Raw genomic sequence first — 18,357 nt, forward strand, 5'->3', positions numbered from 1 at the left:
CTCCGCTTACATGAAGTACACAGCTCGGCGTTCTCAACACGCGCGGAGACGCAACGGTTTTACTATTCTCCCAGCGCAACTGTGGGTATGGAAGACGCATTCCCGTTATCAACTTCAAGAGCAGAAGATCCGAGTCCCAGCCAGCCCTTCCCGACCAACCAGAGTGATCCGGTTTAGAAACCCGGTTCTTTCAAGAGGGCGACGGGTCCTCCAGAGCACCGAGAGTGCGGGCCAGAGCGCTCGCCGCCCCTTTCTCAGCCACGGCGTCGCACAGGAAGCGACCGCGCGCTTCGCGCAAGCGCACTGAGCGGGACCAGCCTTTACGTCATTGCGGGCGCGACGCCCCGAAGGCCAGCTTGGGCTTTGGTCTGGCGGGGCGGTGGCGGCGAGTGAGGCCGGGAAGATGCCAGTGGCGGTGATGGCGGACGGCGCCTTCAGTTTCAGAAAGCTGCTGGATCAGTGCGAGAACCAGGAGCTTGAGGTAGCGCGGCAGGGTGGGGCGGCCAAGGGGGCGCCGTTTCCAGGGTAACGGGCCAGGCCTGCGCGGCCTGCTGGGAGCCTCGCCCCGGGTCCTGGCCGTGGTCGGGAGACGCTTCCATTTGTAACGTTAAGGTAAAAGGTTCAGTAACTGGGCTGGGTGCGGTGGCACAGAAATCTCACGGGGGAACACGTGGGGACGAGGCAGGAGGATTGGCGGTAAATTCGAGGCCAGCCTGGGCTACGTAAAATCAAAACAACAAAAGAAACGCGGGCGGGGGGGGGGGCGGCGGGGGAGAGGTTCCCCGACTAAAGAGGCAGCAGCAGCGGCTTCTTGATGAGCACTTAGCAGACCTTTGCTGAACTGGATTAAGAAGGACAGGCCTCTATAATTACCCATTCATTGGATAGTCTTTCTAAAATAATAGTGTCCAGAGACACAGTGCTTTAAGAAATATTTCCTACAATCGTGAGTTTTGTTTTGTCTTGTTTAAGTTTGAGGCGTTCCGAGGTGATGCCACGTGAATGTTTGTATACATGCAAAGAAACTAATACCCCACTGGAGGTAGATGACAGCTGACAACAGATGGAAACTCACTCCTCGGATTTTAACCCTTAACACTCCCCTAAAGGGCTTACTTTTTGAATTTGAATTTTCTCTTTTCTGAACGTGTATTAGGAAATGAGGTTTTTCCTCTCTTTTTTTTTTTTTTGGTCCCTGTAGGCTCCTGGAGGAGTTGCCACACCACCAGTGTACGGTCAGCTTCTAGCTTTGTATTTGCTCCAGAATGACATGTAAGTAGTACTTTTACCTAAATCGAAGTGCAGCAGCTTCCTCAAGATTACTCGGAAGTACACAAAAACACAGAGGCGTCTTTTTTCATAATCCTGTTACATGGTTCCTGTTCGGTCATAATAACAATTAAGTTTGAATTTTTGTTGTTGTTGTGTGTGCTTTATATACGTCTAAAAAACATGGCAAGTTCTTGAGAAAAACTAGTGCTGGGAGCCATCCATCTGTCCTCTTTTGTCTGAAGGCACACACCTTTCATCCCAGCACTTGGGAGGCAGAGGCAAGTGGATCTCTTAAGTTCAAGGCCAGCCTGGTGGCTGTGTGAGTCCCAGGACAGTCAGAGCTGCATAGAGAAACCCTGTCTTGATGGGGTAGGGGGAAGAAGCAGAAACTTGTATGTACTCAGTAGAAGAAAAGCTGGAAGGGAACACTGGAAAAGCCAGGAGGCATTAGGCATGTTTTTAATTAGTATTCCTTAAATGGGATGCAGAAAGCGAGAGTGTGCTGGAAATAGAGGGCTCATGTGGCTCCAAACCCATTGAGATCTTTTTACAGAAACTAAACTGGGATTTTTTTTTTTTTTCCGTATACGCATATAAGTTATTTCTGTTTTCTTTTCGATCCAACCCCTTAAGCCCCATGCACACTAGGAGAAGGGCTCCTAATTCCAACATCACTGTGTAGGCATGTATTGCCAGGGGCACGTCAAAGCCTTTAAATGGTACATTGTTTATACCTGAGTGGTTTTACAGGTAGTTTTATGTAAGTCTTGTAGTGTTGCTGTAGTTTAGGCTCTGGGTTGTTAATTTTAAATAGTCAGCAAAAAATGAGAAAGATTGCCTTGGAAAAGGTTATTTCCTGTCCTTTTTCCTGGAAAGCTGCCTTTCCAAAGAACAAATTCATATAAAACTGGATTGTCCGTGAAGTGTATTGGTAGGTGTTCTTCCGTGTGCTTACATTGGAACCCGATTGTTCTATGTATTGATTAAGATGACTTGTTTTAATTGATCTCTGTGCAAATTAGGAATAATGCAAGATACCTTTGGAAGAGGATACCACCTGCTATAAAGTCTGTAAGTATTCTGCAGTGCCTGTTGCTTTGGAAATACTGGCATTGACTTTAAATGACAGCTTCCAATTCCCCTTTTCTCTCATACACCATTGTTACTTGAACGGTTAAAGTTACAAACCTTCAGGTTTCTCCAATAGAATGGTGTGGAAATCTTGTTAGTGTACTGATGAGGTTTTGTGAGGCCTGCCTTGCCCTGTGGGTCAGCTGGTTCACAGCTGACCATTTCAGATGCAGGTGGCAACTGAGGGCTGGGGATTTCAGCAGACTACTTGGTTTCCTATAATGACCTTGTTTGGAAACTGGCATTATTTACATGAATAATCATTGCATGAAGATCACTTTGTTAATTAAAATTTCTTACTTGGGGTGGGAGATTAAATGCAATAACCTGAGAAAAGTTCCTTGCCGAGTAGAATGAAGAAGGATTTTATTTCACTTTTCTCTCTTACCCTGAACTGCTGCTTGTAAGAGTGAAGCAAGAGGGAGAAGCAGCAGGTGGTGTGAGTGGGATCCGCTGAGCTGATGTGAACGGGAGCTCTGCACATAGGCTCTGCATGGACATTGCCTTGCTAACCAGCTTTTGGTGGTCTTGTTCTAACTGAAGAAATGTCAGCATCTTAGGTTTAAATGGCAGTGCTTAAGATAATTGGTCCCCAGAAACTTTTTTTTTTACTTTCACATGCTTTGTGATTGTAGTAAAAACATTAATTGTAGAAATTTTGTTGACATTACTGCTCACAGCCTTTTAGTCAGCTCCAACCTTTGGACATTGCAAAACCATTCTATCACCTGCAAAGTTCAGAGTCTGGAACTGGGCACGCAAGTTACAAAAAAGAAAAAGGTTTCACAGTTCATACCTGTTCTTGGCCCTGTGGGCTGCAGATTGGACACTCCTGTTAGAAAAGTAATTGCAGCTCCTAAAACCAATAGTGTGTGTTTTAATGATACAGCTAACAAGTTTTGTGTCATTTCTGAGATTTTGTTTGAAGATACAGTCATTATTATTTTCAGAGCGAATTCCTTCAAAGGCAACAATATTTATTGCAGGCAAATTCTGAACTTGGGGGGATTTGGTCAGTAGGACAGCGAATCTGGCAGAGAGATTTCCCCGGGATCTATACCACCATCAATGCCCACCAGTGGTCGGAGACTGTGCAGCCAATCATGGAAGCCCTTAGAGGTAATGTTTCTTTGTGGTTCAAAGTCACGTGGCACTAAGCCTGTCCTTGGAGTCCTTGGAGGTGTAGTGCTGTGCTGTGTCAGTGTATACTTTTGAAGAAGACAGTTGTGATTTGTGGGTGCTTTTCAGGCTTGACCTAGATCTGTGTTAATTGTGATTCTTCATCTCATTACTGGGGATTCTGGGGGACATGGCAGGAGTGGAGGGTGTCACTGTTGATTCCAGATTGCAGTTATTCCATTGGCAATATCTTTTATCCTCTTTGTCACTATTTTTGTGGAGACAGGAAGGTTATGACAGGGTTCTCGCTGAGTAGCCCATTCTGTCCTTTATTCCTTGGATTACTGGTATGTACCACACATGTGGCCTTGTGAAAGGGTTCTTTGTTGTTAAAATGAAACTAGGCAGTAACGTAAAGTCGATGGTGTAGGTGGGTCAAGATTTTTTTAAGTCTGTGTACTTGAAAATCCACAGAATTTGGATTTTGTTAACCTTGGCCTTTGATAGATGTGTGTCCCCTGTATACATCTCATAAAAGGAACAAGCTTAGAATCTAAGTTTGTTTTCATTGTTTTGGAAGGTTAGAGGCCTGGTATGATGTGGTGCCGACACATAATAGCTCTGTCCCTGCCTCCCTCCTTTCTCACACTTCCCTGCCTGTGCTTCCAGTCTTTCTGGGTCACTCTTTCCTGTTTTTTTATTGGCCTTTGTGTGTGCGTGTGCATTGCACGCATGCTGGCCAACAGCATTGGATCCTCTGGAGGTAGACTCACTGGCACTTCTGAGCCACTGGGCTTGGGAGCTGGGAACCAGATTCAGGTCTTGAAAGAGCAGAACATATACAGACTCTTAGCCACTCTAGCATTCTGGCCTCATCACACACATTCATACAGTGATCTCTCTTTCATTGTTCCACTCTTGCAGTCACTACCTGCCTTTAGTGTATTCTTTCAGTTGGGGACTGATGTTGATGTAAAGGTCCTCATCAGCAGGGTAAGGACTCGGTGTACCAGGGAGCAGAGAGTAAGGATGGCTGGAGAGCTGCACCAGTCCATTCTCTGCAGTAGTACCTGGTCAGCATAAAGCAGAACAGTGTAAATGACAAAGCAGGAAATAGATGCTTTGAATAAGCATGAGCCGAATTTGAGGGTAGACGCGGGCAGGGGGAGGAGTGTGGAGTGAGGTTACATGGGTGCCGTGTTGCTTGAGAGCTGTCGTGGCAAGATCCCTGGAAGGAGCCACTGGAGAGTGGACTGGCAGGGTTGGGGTCAGCCTGGTAAGTGCAGGCTGCCTTTTCCAGGTGTTGGACTGCAGGGTCACAGTCAGGACTTGGGTATGGGCTCCCTACTTATCCAGTGAGTATTCTGTGTGTTTTATTTTTTCCTAGTACCACCTTGCACTGGATTCCCTGTGAAATTAAGAGTTGCTTCCAGCCCACAGACACCCATTCTGTCTAGTGTAGCTTGTTGGAGTTTGATCACTGGAGCCAAGCATTTGAGTTTTCATTTTGGCTCATCAACCTGCTGAGCTTCATTTCATTGTTTTGAAATAAAACTGAAGAGTTGACTTGTAAACCCTGGTCATAGCCTGAGACGCTGTTCTATTCAATCCATGAAGATTTTCTTGAGACTTAACAAATCTCCAGATTCCTAAATGATCTGTAAAATGCCAGCCTGGTAAGGCAGTCTCAAAACAGATTGGAATTTCTGCGGAGTTTGATGCTTTGCTTTTTAGGGTATTATAAATTTGTTTTCTAGTTAAAGGTGCCACATTCGGACTTTCTGTCTGAACATCTCAGTGCTATTAGGAAATTAGAGCTTTCTTGGCTAAAGAGCCTGATGGGAGAGCAGTTTGTTACAGAAAGCCAGAAAGGGCTGGCAAAGCACTGAGGGAGTAGATGTTCATAACAGTCACTCTCACCCAAAGCCTGAGGGGATGGGATGAGGGAACAGTATTACTGGACCCTAGAACAGGCCTGATTCCAGAGCTGTGGGGAGACCACAGCTAGAGCAAGTTGGGAGACCAATGTGTGGCTGCTGATCAGCACTAGAATGCAGAGCCTTTATTTCTGCATCCATTATCAGCCTATTCCTGCCCCTCCTCTGTCTGTCCTTCCGTTCTTGTTAGCCCTCTCCTGCCTCTCCACAAACCTGCTGCTTTTCTCATGTGGCTCCTGTCTATTCCCTACTCCAAAAGTCTAACCAGAATATTTGAACTAAAGATAGTGATTTTAAATGGTGGGAGATGGTTATGGTGCACACTCTATATGTATGTTCTTGCCATGCTGCCTTGGTTCTTTTCCACTGAATGTCTGACTCCTTCATAGGGGAATTTCTGCGCCTCCGAGACATTCTCAATGTCTGCCTGGGGGTTGGTAGTCTCAAGCAGAGTGCAAGTGTAAAGACAGAGGAGGAGTGGTGAAAATGGAGCGCGGCTTCCTGTCGGCGTGCTGTCTGTGTGTGGAAGACTGCGCATACTGCCATGGTGTGCTTCTAGCAGGCATAGGTTTCTCTCCTTCCACCTTTACAGAGCACAGGGGACAAGCTCAGGGCTCCAGGCTTGGGTAGCAAACGCCTTTACCCACTAAGCCATTTCCAGGTCCATTGTATATGCAGTTTTCCAGAGCTGTGAAAAAGCTTGTGGTTGAAGGCATGCCCCATTTTGGTTACTGTCAGCAAGCCAGGTTCACAGTTGTACTGCAAGAAATGTTGTTTCCAACCTTTTAACAGTGGGGCCCAGAGCTCAGGAGTGAGGTGTGAAGAGTAGTCTGGCCAAGGGCACTAGTTTGGAGCAAAAGGTGCCTGAAGGGACCTGCGTTCCTTGGTTGACAGTGCAAAGGGGAAATTTCAGTGTGTTAAGGGGTTGGTTTTATGTGTCCAGTTGCCTCAACTGTAGACTATAAAATCTGGTTATTTCTGAAGCAGGTTGGCAGCCTTCTGAAGGAGCCTTTTATTACCAAAAGGGCACTGTACAGGAGGACTAGCTGGGTTGGATGGGGCATTTGTCTTATTCTGTAATTTTCTTAATGTAGATACATACGTGAGCATGGGGAAATGTGGAAGGCTGTTTCCAGGGATATCTTATGTCTGGGCCTGGCAGCACCTTCTCTTGAGAGTTAGACCTTCAAGCTTGGGTTCAGGGTTCTGACTTGGTGCCCACTTGAAGTTAGAAACAGGTGCTGGGGATAAGGTTTGTGCTCCTGCATTGGAGGAATCCTGTACTGGATACCCTCCCGAGAGGGGCAGCTGTATTCTCACCTATTCTGCTAGTGTTTGCAAGTGAAATGGAGCAAAGGAAATTTAAAATGTTTGTACCTAAATTCGTAAATGTTTGCCTTCTTAAGATTGGGGTCTTAGCCCGGCGTGGCACACACCTTTAATCCCAGCACTCGGGAGGCAGAGGCAGGCGGATCTCTGTGAGTTCGGTGCCAGGATGGGCTCCAAAGAAACCGTGTCTCAAAAAAAAAAATAAATAAATAGGGGTCTTATGGTTGCGGATGTTGTTTTCTACCTCTGGCTTTTGTCAGCATCTGATGTGAGGAATGTGTGTGTTCACTCAGTATGGGGTCCCTCAGACCTTCTGGGCATGCGGTGCGTCTAGTCTTGCCTGTAAATAAAAACCGGTTGACAGAACTGTGTTTAAGAGTCCTCTTTTCTTGGTTCCTGCTGCCAACCCTCCCCTCCCACAATAGATGCAACGAGGAGACGCGCCTTCGCCCTGGTCTCTCAAGCTTATACCTCCATAATTGCAGATGATTTTGCAGCCTTTGTTGGACTTCCTGTGGAAGAAGCTGTGAAAGGTACTTGGAGCTTGCTGGTTCCTTACAGGGGAACAGAAATCACAAATCCTGGGTTCACTGTTGCTCCTCTGGAACTCTAGGAGAATGGTGGGAATTTGGGTGGTAGGGTTTTTTTAGGAAGTGATAACAAAGCCCACGTCACCCAGCACCTCCGTGTTTCAGCTGTAACCAAACACAGGAGTGTCCCTGTGCAGCTGTGTAGTCATTTGCATAGCTGCTTAAGAAAGCACTTCTCAATTGACCAAATCCCCCAGGTTTGCCCTTCCCTGCTCTAAAAGACAGTCCTGCCTCCACAGTACATTTTAGTTCATTGCCCCAGTCCCTCGGCCATGCCCAAGTACCTTTTGCAGCTCTTAACCCACAGGTAGAACTGTGGGTGCTTGGTGTTGCCCCACCCCTGGGCAACTGTCAGGGTATGCACACTGACATTCAGGCAGATACTTAGCTCAAAGGGCCCTGTGTTTTGTGGATACAGGTAATGTAAGGACTCTGTAAGCATGTGCAAGCTTTCTTCTTTTAAGGGAACACCTCCCACCTGTTCCCCTTCCATCTCTGTTCCCGGTTGGCCAACACCTGCCCCTCCCTTTGCTCTTTTCTCCCTTTCCCTATAAGCTCCACATGGTTTTTGTTGAGTTTTGTTAGTGGTTCCTGTTTCATCACCCACAGCTGCAGCAGACAACAACACTTGGTTACATTGTTTTACAGTGATTGATAGTCATAGGCATTTCTTATTTCTATTTGGAATTAGACTAATTAGGTCACTACTACAGACCACTAAGCATGTCAGTGATTATATCAGCCCCAGAGAGGAAAGGGAAGCTTTCAGTATTTTCAGGATATTTCAAAAATAAGTTTATACGATCCCTGTAGTAACCTTCCTAGTAAAGACACACCCACTGAGTGTGGCACTGCAGCGGTGACCGAGTGGCAGGGGTGGGTCGTGCGGGCACTTGTGCGCTTCCCCATCTGCATGTGAACTCTGCACTTTCAGGTGTATTGGAACAAGGATGGCAAGCCGACTCTGCCACAAGAATGGTTCTTCCCAGGAAGCCAGGTAGGTGGATCCTCAGAGACAAAGGACATCAGAACAGAATGACATGGAAGGTCACCTGCTTGAGACTCCTGTTCTGTGACTGACTTGGTTAGTCACTCTAGCTTTCCTTTCAGGGCAGTCCCCTGCCCTGTCCCCGTTGTGCCATCTGCATCTCTTCATCTCCCCCTCAGGAGAAAGCCTGTTCATTCCCCTGTGCCCTTCCCTCCTGAGATCACTGCCCTTCATCTCCCCCTCAGGAGAAAGCCTGTTCATTCCCCTGTGCCCTTCCCTCCTGAGATCACTGCCCTTCATCTCCCCCTCAGGAGAAAGCCTGTTCATTCCCGTGTGTCCTTCCCTCCTGAGTACAGGGGTGTCCTTTCCTGCAGTCTTTAGAGCCAGTTGTCCCGCCCTCATCGTGATCCTCCTGCATCAACCCTGTGTCCTTCACCTACCCTGGGCACCTAGTGTTTAGACAAATGTCAGTTGTCAGGCCCACGGTTGTAGATCTTAAGGAAGTCTGGAGATAAAGTGTTTAAGTGGAACGCTCACATCTTCATTTGAGAGCCTAGTTTTGTCATGGGGGCGAGCATGACAGGACTCCATTGGTTGTCTGTAACTGTCTTTTTCTTCTTTTATTTAGCCTCGGGAGCCCTGGATGTTTCCCTTAACAGGTTTATTCCTTTATCAGGTACATGTTTTCACATGGACATTGTTAAGTGTTTGTGTAATGTGTGGAGATTAAATTCTGCAGATGTGTAGACACGCATGGCTACAAGAAGGAAACCATAGGCTTCCCTGTAGCTAAACCATAGGCTTCCCTGTAGCTAAGCTGGAATGGTGGCACCTGATAGCCCAGCCACTTACCTACCTGCCATGATGCCAGGGCCGCTAGGGGTTTGGAGTGTACTCAGAAGCCTCCACAGCCTGGCATAAAATCCAGCATTTCATGTAAATCCTGAGTTTGGATCTTTGCTTGGTCCTTGTGCTGCTCTTGCTTGTTGACAGTGCAGTGTTCTGCTTGGAGCAGGCACATGAGATGCACTTAGGAACTGTTCTTTACCCTGTGTCCCACAAGTGGGGGCCATGTTTGTGTCTTTACATAGTCTGCAGCAGTACTTATTGTGAGGCATGTTCACGTCCATTTGAGACAACCAGGCTGGTAAAAATCAAGACTTCTTGCGTGCTTTTCAAAACCCTCTAGGCCTCTAGCAGGCATGATTTTTGTGTAAAGTCAGGTACACTAAGAAAGTTACAGTCCTCCACAGGCTGATGGTAGGGTGGGTGTTCTGTCTGTCACAGCCCTGGCTAACTTACAGTGTGCTTCCCTCATTATCATATAGAGCCTGCCCCAGTTCCCCCAATCCCCAACGAGCAGCAGCTTGCCAGGCTGACCGACTACGTGGCTTTCCTGGAAAACTGATAGATCACTCTGAGTTCAAGATCCCCTTCAGCCCCTGTCACTGGCAAACGGACGTGGAGTCTTGTTCTGAGTTCACTGAACAGGGTGAGCACCACAGTGTCCTTTGGGTGTGATAAAATGCACCCAGAAGATGAAGCGCATTGTATGTCCAGTTTCCTCTCAGGCACTGCTGCATGTCCTGGAGCAGTGCTCGTTTGCATGGATCACTTTGGTTGGAGCCATCAGTATTAATGCATCTAGTTTCTGTCAACAACTGGACTCTGAACACAAGACATTCTGCTTCGAGTAGCAGAGAGAGTTCTGTGGCACACACCACACTTGAATACCATTGGCCTCTAGCTGTAGTGATGAGCTTGGGGTTCTAGGAGGACTGTCCCCAGAAGTGCCCAACCCACATTGCCGCTCACACCCTGGAGAATGTGTTTTCTTCCCACCCCAGAACAAGGAATCACTGATGTAGAACCAGAAATTGCTGAGGAGTGGTGAGCCATCTCCTGGGGAGGAGCTTGTCAGTGCTACAGGTTTTTTCTCAGTATGTGCTAGTATCCATTGCATGAGGTGGACACTGGACAGTGAGAATGCAGCAGCCTGTGTTCTGGGAACTCAAGTTCTGATGTCTCCTTTCAGAAGAAGGGAGGGGCCTGGAGTGCAGTGTGTGCAAAAGGAAGCTCCTGAGCTGGGGTGGCCCGTGCAGCCCTCCTGCTGTGCCCGCCCTGTGTAGAAATGCTGAATGCATCTGTTTTTGTTCCTGTATGAAGCCCTTGAAGATTTGAGGTGGTTAATGGATCTTCAGGTTCAAACAGCCCTGGTTCATTTACTCTGCATTTGTTCAATAAATATTTAATTGAATTCTTAAGTGTTTCATCTCAAGCTGTTTCTAGAAATTTCACATTTTAGTCTTACTGTGAGCACATTTATAAGTTTGTCTTTGTCTCAAAACTAATTTTTTTAAGAGTGAAAACCTGTTTCTTTTTTATTATTTGGGTACTTCATACTTGCATACAATGTGTTTAGTTCAGATTCATCCTCTCTTTTTCTCTGATTCTTCCCCTAGGGCAGTGATTCTCAACCTTCCTAAAGCTTCGACCCTTTATTTAATGCACTTCCTCAGGTTGTGGTGACCCGCAACTGTCAAACTATCTTCCTTGCTAACTCTTAACTAATTTTGCTGCCGTTATGAAATCGTAATATAAATATGTAGCGTGGGATTCTTGGCCTGGCTAGGCCTGGTCGCCACTTCAGCCCCAAATGAACACACAAGACTTAACATTAATTGTGAAGCTGTTGGCCGTTGGCTATAGTTTATCTGGCTAGCTCTGTCTTAATTATTAACCCATAACTCCTAATTTAAGTTTTCCTACATGGTCTTCTCTTACTGGTGAAAAGCCTGGGCATCTGTTATTCCTCTTTTGTTCCACATGTCTCCACAGGGAAGAGAGTGATTTCCCATTTGTCCCTGCTTATATACTGATTCTGTCCAGCTATGTCACTTCCTGCCTGTCTATACAGACCTCTATGGTTAGCTAGTAGCAGTTTTCTGCCCAACTATACCATTTCCTGGGATCACATGACAATCTCTGCCTATACTTCCCAGAATCTTCCTTGTCTCCTAGTCCTATCTATCATCCTGTTTTTTTTTTTTTCATCCTGCCTGGCTAATCAGTGTTTTATTCATCAACCAATGAGACAAACATATACACAGATGAACATTCCCCATCATAAATATCTGATTTCCAGTGGTCTCGGGTCATTTAAACCTTCAGGGATCTCAGCATGAGACCACTGCCCTAGAATTTAATTAAAAAGAAATTACTTCACCTGTGACTCTGGTGAGTTACATAATTCTTGTTTTCATTGTTTTTTTTTTAATTTTTGGAAATAGAATTTTTTAAGATCTTTGGAAATATTTTTTTAATTTCTGTTTTATTTAATCCTGGGAAATGATGTTAAAAAATGTTTTTTTCTCCAGTAATTTATTTATTTTTATTTTATTTAAATTCTTCAATTACTACTCATATTTACATGTCCATCCATCCCCCCATTCCCTCGCCCTCCCATCCTCCCATGTTCCCCACCAACCATCCCTAAACTCCCCAGGGATAGTGAGGCCCTCCACCAGGGATCTTCAAAGTCTGTCAAATTATTTTGGGGGAGGGCCTAGGCCCTCATTGCTGTATCTGGGCTGCAATAGTATCCCTCCATAGGGAATGGACTCCCAACGTCCATTTGTGCTCTAGGGATAAAGACTGGCTCCACTGTTAGAGGTCCCATAGACTGTCTAGGCCTCCTAGCTGGCACCCACATTCAGAGGGCTTGGTTGGGTCCAATGCTGTTTCCCCAGCTTTATGACTAGGGTCTCCATGCTCAATTGAGGAAATGAAGACCACAGAAGTCAAGGGAGTGTTGAGAATAAGGGCAGTAATAACCGAGGTGTAGACACCAGTTACAAAGCCTGGATGGATGGATGGATGGATGGATGGATGGATGGATGGATGGATGGATGGCTCCTGTTTTTAATAGCACATTGGGGTAGACCCAGATGTGTCCTTGTGGGGTTGGTGATGTAGACAGAGTTTGTTGAGTAACTAAGGCTATGGATGGAGTGGGCAGATCTCAATGCTGAGCCTGGCTTGAGGTGAGTGGAGCATAACTCGGGCAGAGGGGTTTCAGCTGTACATGTGCATACCTGTTCTCACACAGAGAGAACTGCTACACAGGAAAAAGTTATCTCAGATGACTTCATGTTGTGACTTTGCATTGCCAGTGGTTTCATGGTTTATAGAACCATCTTCCATGTTCATGGAATAAAATTAGCAATTGTTCACATTGCTGGAGGCAAGCAATCTTAAATTTGGCTTGGAAATGTCTGATTTTTCTTGATAAGTAGTATTTCTTCCCTCTTTCCAACTGACAAGGCCCAGAGTGAGCAGAGGACAGTGCTGCTGGGAGGCACAGGCACTGACTGGAGGAGAGACTGATGGAGTTGGCACCAGGGCAGAAGGTCGACCTGCAGAGTGCTGCCCGACACAGAACAGGCTAGGCCAGGGAGTATGCAGGCTCAGCAAGTGCCACGGGTGCCACCTGACTCCCATGCCAGAAACCAGCCATTTGTGTATGAATAATCCATGAGCTTAGACATTTAAAGTTTATAATCTTACCCACAGTCATCGCTGTATGAGAAGGGCAGGACATTTGGGTCCACATCCCTCCTGTTCATCAGCTTTCAGAATAATAATGATCCGTCAACAGTCTCCAGAGCAGCAGAATGAACCCAAGGGTGCTGGGCTGGATGGTGGGAACTTCCCAAGGGAAGAACTCAGCCTCATAGACCAGAGTGCCAGTCACTTTGCAGCCTATCAGATGTCTGGGGTTTCTAAAACACAGGGTGACGATAGGACTGAACCTAAAATGTGTCAAACACACCCACCTGGCTGCTTCCAGTGTTGCCAACAGCGCCCCACTGTGGATCCATTGGGCCTTTGCCCTGGCATGCCAACTAAGTCACGTTAACTATGACAGCTCCACTCTTTGTCAGTATGACACACACAAACATTTTAAATTATATAAACTTCCATTCCTTTTCCCCAGAGACTCATGCTTTTATCTTTTTCATAATAAACAATGTAGTCCAAAGAGTCTTCAAAAGTTCCAACCATTTAAAGTCCAAAGTCTCTTAACTGATCTATATAATAAAAAGTTATATGCAAACATTGGTGTTACAAAGGGAAAGAGTGTGTTGGAGGACAGTCACATCAAATCAAAGCCCAAACCAACAGCTCCAGTGCCAGCACCTGGGGCTGCTAATGTAATCTGGGCTCCAAAGGCCATGGGTGTCCCCATCTCCCCATCTCTGCCTCAGCACACATAGCTTGTCTCCCAAGCTCAGGCAGACCCCACTTCACCTCTACAGTTTTTCTTGGCTCATGGTCCTGTCATCTCCAGTATCCCGGAATCCCCATTGCAACTGAAGATTCACCATCACAGCTCAGTCAGTGGCTTCTCGGGTAGTCTCATCCCTACCACAGGATGCCCAGCCTCATGTACCAAGCTTTTTCTTTTGGGGCCATCAACCAGCTCCCAAATCATGATACACTTGTTAGTTTGGAATGCTCGGCCCAGCTTAGGCTCATTTCTGACTATCTCTTTACAAATTAACCTGTTTCTCTTTATATGCCTTTTGCCTCGGGTCTTATTACAATTCTTACTTCTGTATATCTTACTTTCATTGCTTCTCTGTGTCTGTCTGTCTGCTGTCTGCCTGGCTTCTTGCCCTAGACATGTCCTTCATTCTCTCTTCCTCTTGTTTTTTCCATTCTTTTTTCTTTCTAGATTTCTCCTAGTCTCTCTGTCCACCAGCCCTGCCTATCCTTTCTCTTGCCTAGCTATTGGCCAGTTATCACTTTATTAGATCAATCAGGTGCCTTAGGCAGGCAAGGTGAAACAAATGCAACATATCTTTACACAATTAAACAAATGCAGCACAAACAAAATGAACACACCTTTACACAGTTAAAGTAATATTCTGCAGTATAATCAAATGTAACCTGTCTTTGCCTAGTTAAGGTAATATTCTGAAGTCTCCATGACTCCCCCCATCTTACCTCTTTGCATTCAAAACTAGTACCCCATGGATGACACACCACCACCAGGGTCTGCTGCCAGTCTGAGATGTTGCCTGGCCCCCTTGGACCACAGCTGTATCAGCCATGCTGACCCTGAGGAAACACTTTCCTCTTGCCCCACTGCTGTGCAGGATGCTTCTCAGCCATGATGCTGATCTCTGTCAGTTACAGCTGCTGCCTCAGCACCAGCCCAAACATCATCCTGCCTTGATATTTCCTCTACCAACAAACCAGCCATTATCTTTAGGATCAACGTCTCTCAGGTTCTCAGAACACAAGCAAAACAAATACTGATTCTTGGCCAAAATACCACACAGATGGCCCCTACCCAGTTACTGTTGGAGTCTATGTTCCCTGCTGAGACCTTAAGTCACACCTCGGCTGTTCATGTTTCTTTCAGCATTACTGTCTTCCGAACTCTCACATAGCTACCCATTGAGCCGTGCCTCCAGCATTCAACCACTTTTCCAGTCCAACATGCCATACACCTCCACATTCTTCCCTTGCATAGCTGCAGAGGCCTTTAAAAGCCATGTGGTCAGGACACAGCAATGACTCCATTTACACAGTAACAATTTCTGCCCCAGTTTCATTCCGTTGCTTCAAAAAAGATCCCTGACAACGTAGGGGAGAAATGGTCTATTTTAGCTCACAATTCTGAGTTCATTATTATAGGGAGGTAAAGGCAGGAACTTGAAGCAGATAGTGGAAAGCACAGTCAAGAGTGAGAGAATGAATTGATAAATTTAATATTCAGCTAGTGTTCTCTACCCATACAGTCCAGGGCCCCAAGCCAACGAATGGTGCCACCCATTTTCAGGCAGGGTCTTCCACATCAAGTAAGGCAATCAAGACAGTCCCCACAGGCCACCCTGATCTAGACAGTTGAGACTCTTCTCAGGTGATTATAGTTTGTGTTGAGTTGACAACACTAACTGCAGACAGACTTGTGTATTTCAAGACAAATACAGTAGAGATGGTGCTGAGTACATGAAGTCTTGGTTCCTGGTTTGAAGCACCTAAAGGCCAACCCACAAGTGCTCCAACAGCTAAATCCATGTCATGTTTAAAGCCACTGGTCCTAAAGCACTGCAGTTATAAGAGCCATGGTCAAGAGTAATCTACAAAGATGACCCATTTGCTCATCCTGCACAGTTATCCCAGCTGGACAGCCTTTGCAAAAGCCTGTGGGACTGGGGCTCCTTCAGGAGGACGGGGAGACAGAATGGGAACTGGAAAGGAATAACCTGCAAAGTGGTTCTGCAAGGCATCTGATTGTGAGAGCCTATGTGAAGTGGCCCATTTCCCTGGAATTCCGTGCTGCGAGGGGGAGCCTGTGTGCCTGTAAGCCAGAGGTAGAATGTAGAAAAACTGCAGGTGGGCATCAGGACAGCACAGTGCTAACTGCAGCAATGAATGGAACAGTGGGGTGTGGATATGTCTGACACAATGGACTCGGGTCATGTGTACCTTTCAGTTCCAAAGAGGAGAAAATACAGCAGGAAAGTGGATGCTTGGAAGTCCTGGCCCAGAATTGTAGACAGAAGCTTTTGTCCCACTGGGTCCTGCAGCCATGCAGTCCCAAATAATCACACAGAGGCTTATATTGAAAAAACCCCCAGAGCCTTAAGGGCCTCAGGATCCCAAGGAGCCCCTGAGACTCAGAAACCAGACCAAGAGCTGCAAAAGCAAGAGGGTTTATTGAACGAATGCGCATTTGGGTGTCAGCAATATCGGGGAAGCTGCACACCCCAGCAAGGGTTACAGGCTCCTTATATAGGAAAAAAACGCAGATCAGCATACAGGCAAGGGGCACAAAGTGATTGATTACAAAGTATGATCTCATGGTCACCCAGTGGTCACCCAGGTGTGACCTGCTTTTTTATAAAGGAAAAACCATAGAACGTACCCTGAAAATTCCTTGATTGTCTGTTGGCCAGCCAGGTGTGACCCAAAAAGAATTGTCTGCCCTCGGGTTGGGGCCAACTTCCTTGTCCTGGGCCAAGGCCTGTGGGAACCTTTTTCTCTCTGTGAACTAAAATCTTTCAAAACTTTTTCTCTCAGCAAACTAAAATCTTTCAATATTAAATATAAATTGTTTGACCTATTGCTCAGGATTATTACTAATGAACTCATAAAACTTAAATTAACCCATAATTCTTCTTTATGCTTAGCCACATAGCTTGGTACCTTTTCTCAGTAAGTCATTCTCATCTTGCTTCCTCTGCGTCTGGCTGGCGACTCTTCTCTGCCTCTCCTCTTCCCAGAATTCTCCTGGTCTGGTAGTCCCACCCATACTTCCTGCCTGGCTACTGGTCAATCAGAGTTTATCAAACCGATATGAGTGATAAATCTTTACAGTGAACAAGAGCATCATCCCATATCACAGAATATTCCATAGTGATCTGGAGAAAGCAAACCATCCACTCTGAACGCTCAGACACACCCCACAGGGTAAATGCAAAGACATCTACATCAGGAAACACCAACTACAGATGAGCAAAAAAGGGCAGCAAATGAAGTTGTGGCATTGTCCTGAGAACAATGGCAGAGAAGCTAGGTAGATGATGAAATGGTATTTGTAGAGTTGATGGATACAAATCCTGACCATTATTTCATTCTCTGCATTGTTACATTTAAAAGATGGAAAAAGATACACAAGAAAGTAGGCTCTACTTTGGTAATATTAAAAATAGAACAGGGAATGGTGGTTCATGGGTTAACCCAGTCCTTGGAAGGATGATACAGGAGTAGCTCAAGCCTTCCTTAGCTTTATTCCTATTGCTATGATAAAGAGCCTAACCAATAAGCAACTTATGGGGAAAAGGTTGGTTTTAACTGTCAACTTGACACAACCTAGAATCACCCAGAAAGAGTTTCAGCCGAGGAATTATCTAGTTTATATTAACTCACGATTCTAGGTTGCAGGCTGTCGTTGCAGGGATGTCACAGAGTCAGGAGCCTGAGACCACTGGTCATCACATCCACAATGAGAAGGGAGAAATGAATGTGCCCATGCTGACCCCTTGCTCAATAAGTAGTTTGTTTTTTTTTATTTTTTCATTCTTCCAGGATTCAGGTTTAGGGAATGGCGCTGCTCACACTGGGCTGGGTCTCCCTATATCAACTAGTTGTGATAGCGATCACTCCAGAGCCAGTTGCTTATTAAGAAGAAGATGCCCAAATAGATCCAGAAGAGATAGCCAAACACAAGCTAGGCAAATTGCAACACAGAAACACACACACACACACACACACACACACACACACACACACACACACATGAAAAAGCAACACGAAACATACAAATGTGAAAAATCAAGACAGACATGATGCTTCCAAAGGATTGTAATTCTTCCATCAATGAATCTGGTGATACTGGGGTGATCGCAGTGCTATGAAAGGAATTCAAAAGTCAGCTTCTAAAAATAACGGTTTCAAAGGAGAAGGAGACAAAGATGAATGAGGAAAGTAAGCAAGTCAAGACAGACATGAACCCAGCAGCATGCGAGAGAAAGCCAGCAAGAAACAGCTTGAAAAACACCATCCGGAAATGTTGAGAAGAAAACTTAGAGCAGGGCAAACCACCATTGATGGATATGATCAGGCAGAATAAATGCCAGAGGTGAGAGACAGGGATGAGTAAATAAAATCAAATAAAACAACATCCAAGAGCCATGATGCATTATCAAGAGGCCAAACATAGATGCTTTAAATATATTTTGAACATTTGTATCTCTCTTAAGAACTGACAAATTCATTTTCTCAATTGTTGATTGGATTTGTTTTATTAATCTTTCAGAAATAGGTATCTCCCCGGTCTGGTGTGTTGACATACAGAGATGTCCCCTGTCCAGTGGGTAGAAAGAGAGAGAGAGATCTACCCTGTCTGGTGTGTAGACAGAGAGAGATCTCCCCTATCTGGTGTGTAGACACAGATCTCCCCTGTCTTGTATGTAGA

General features: G+C 45.8%; 1 protein-coding gene across 1 annotated transcript; it reads left to right on the plus strand.

Moving 5' to 3' along the window:
* The first annotated feature begins 322 nt into the window (after positions 1-322).
* On the plus strand, positions 323-10,630 carry Cops8 (COP9 signalosome subunit 8). The gene is made up of 8 exons (XM_027397526.2): positions 323-481; positions 1,202-1,272; positions 2,295-2,343; positions 3,390-3,522; positions 7,214-7,321; positions 8,313-8,375; positions 8,995-9,042; positions 9,695-10,630. Exons 1-8 carry the CDS (start codon positions 404-406, stop codon positions 9,772-9,774), a joined length of 630 nt encoding a protein of 209 aa, XP_027253327.1. The 5' UTR covers positions 323-403; the 3' UTR covers positions 9,775-10,630.
* Positions 10,631-18,357: the final 7,727 nt, after the last annotated feature.

This window comes from Cricetulus griseus, chromosome 2 (assembly GCF_003668045.3).
Source record: "Cricetulus griseus strain 17A/GY chromosome 2, alternate assembly CriGri-PICRH-1.0, whole genome shotgun sequence".
Lineage (NCBI taxonomy): Eukaryota > Metazoa > Chordata > Mammalia > Rodentia > Cricetidae > Cricetulus > Cricetulus griseus.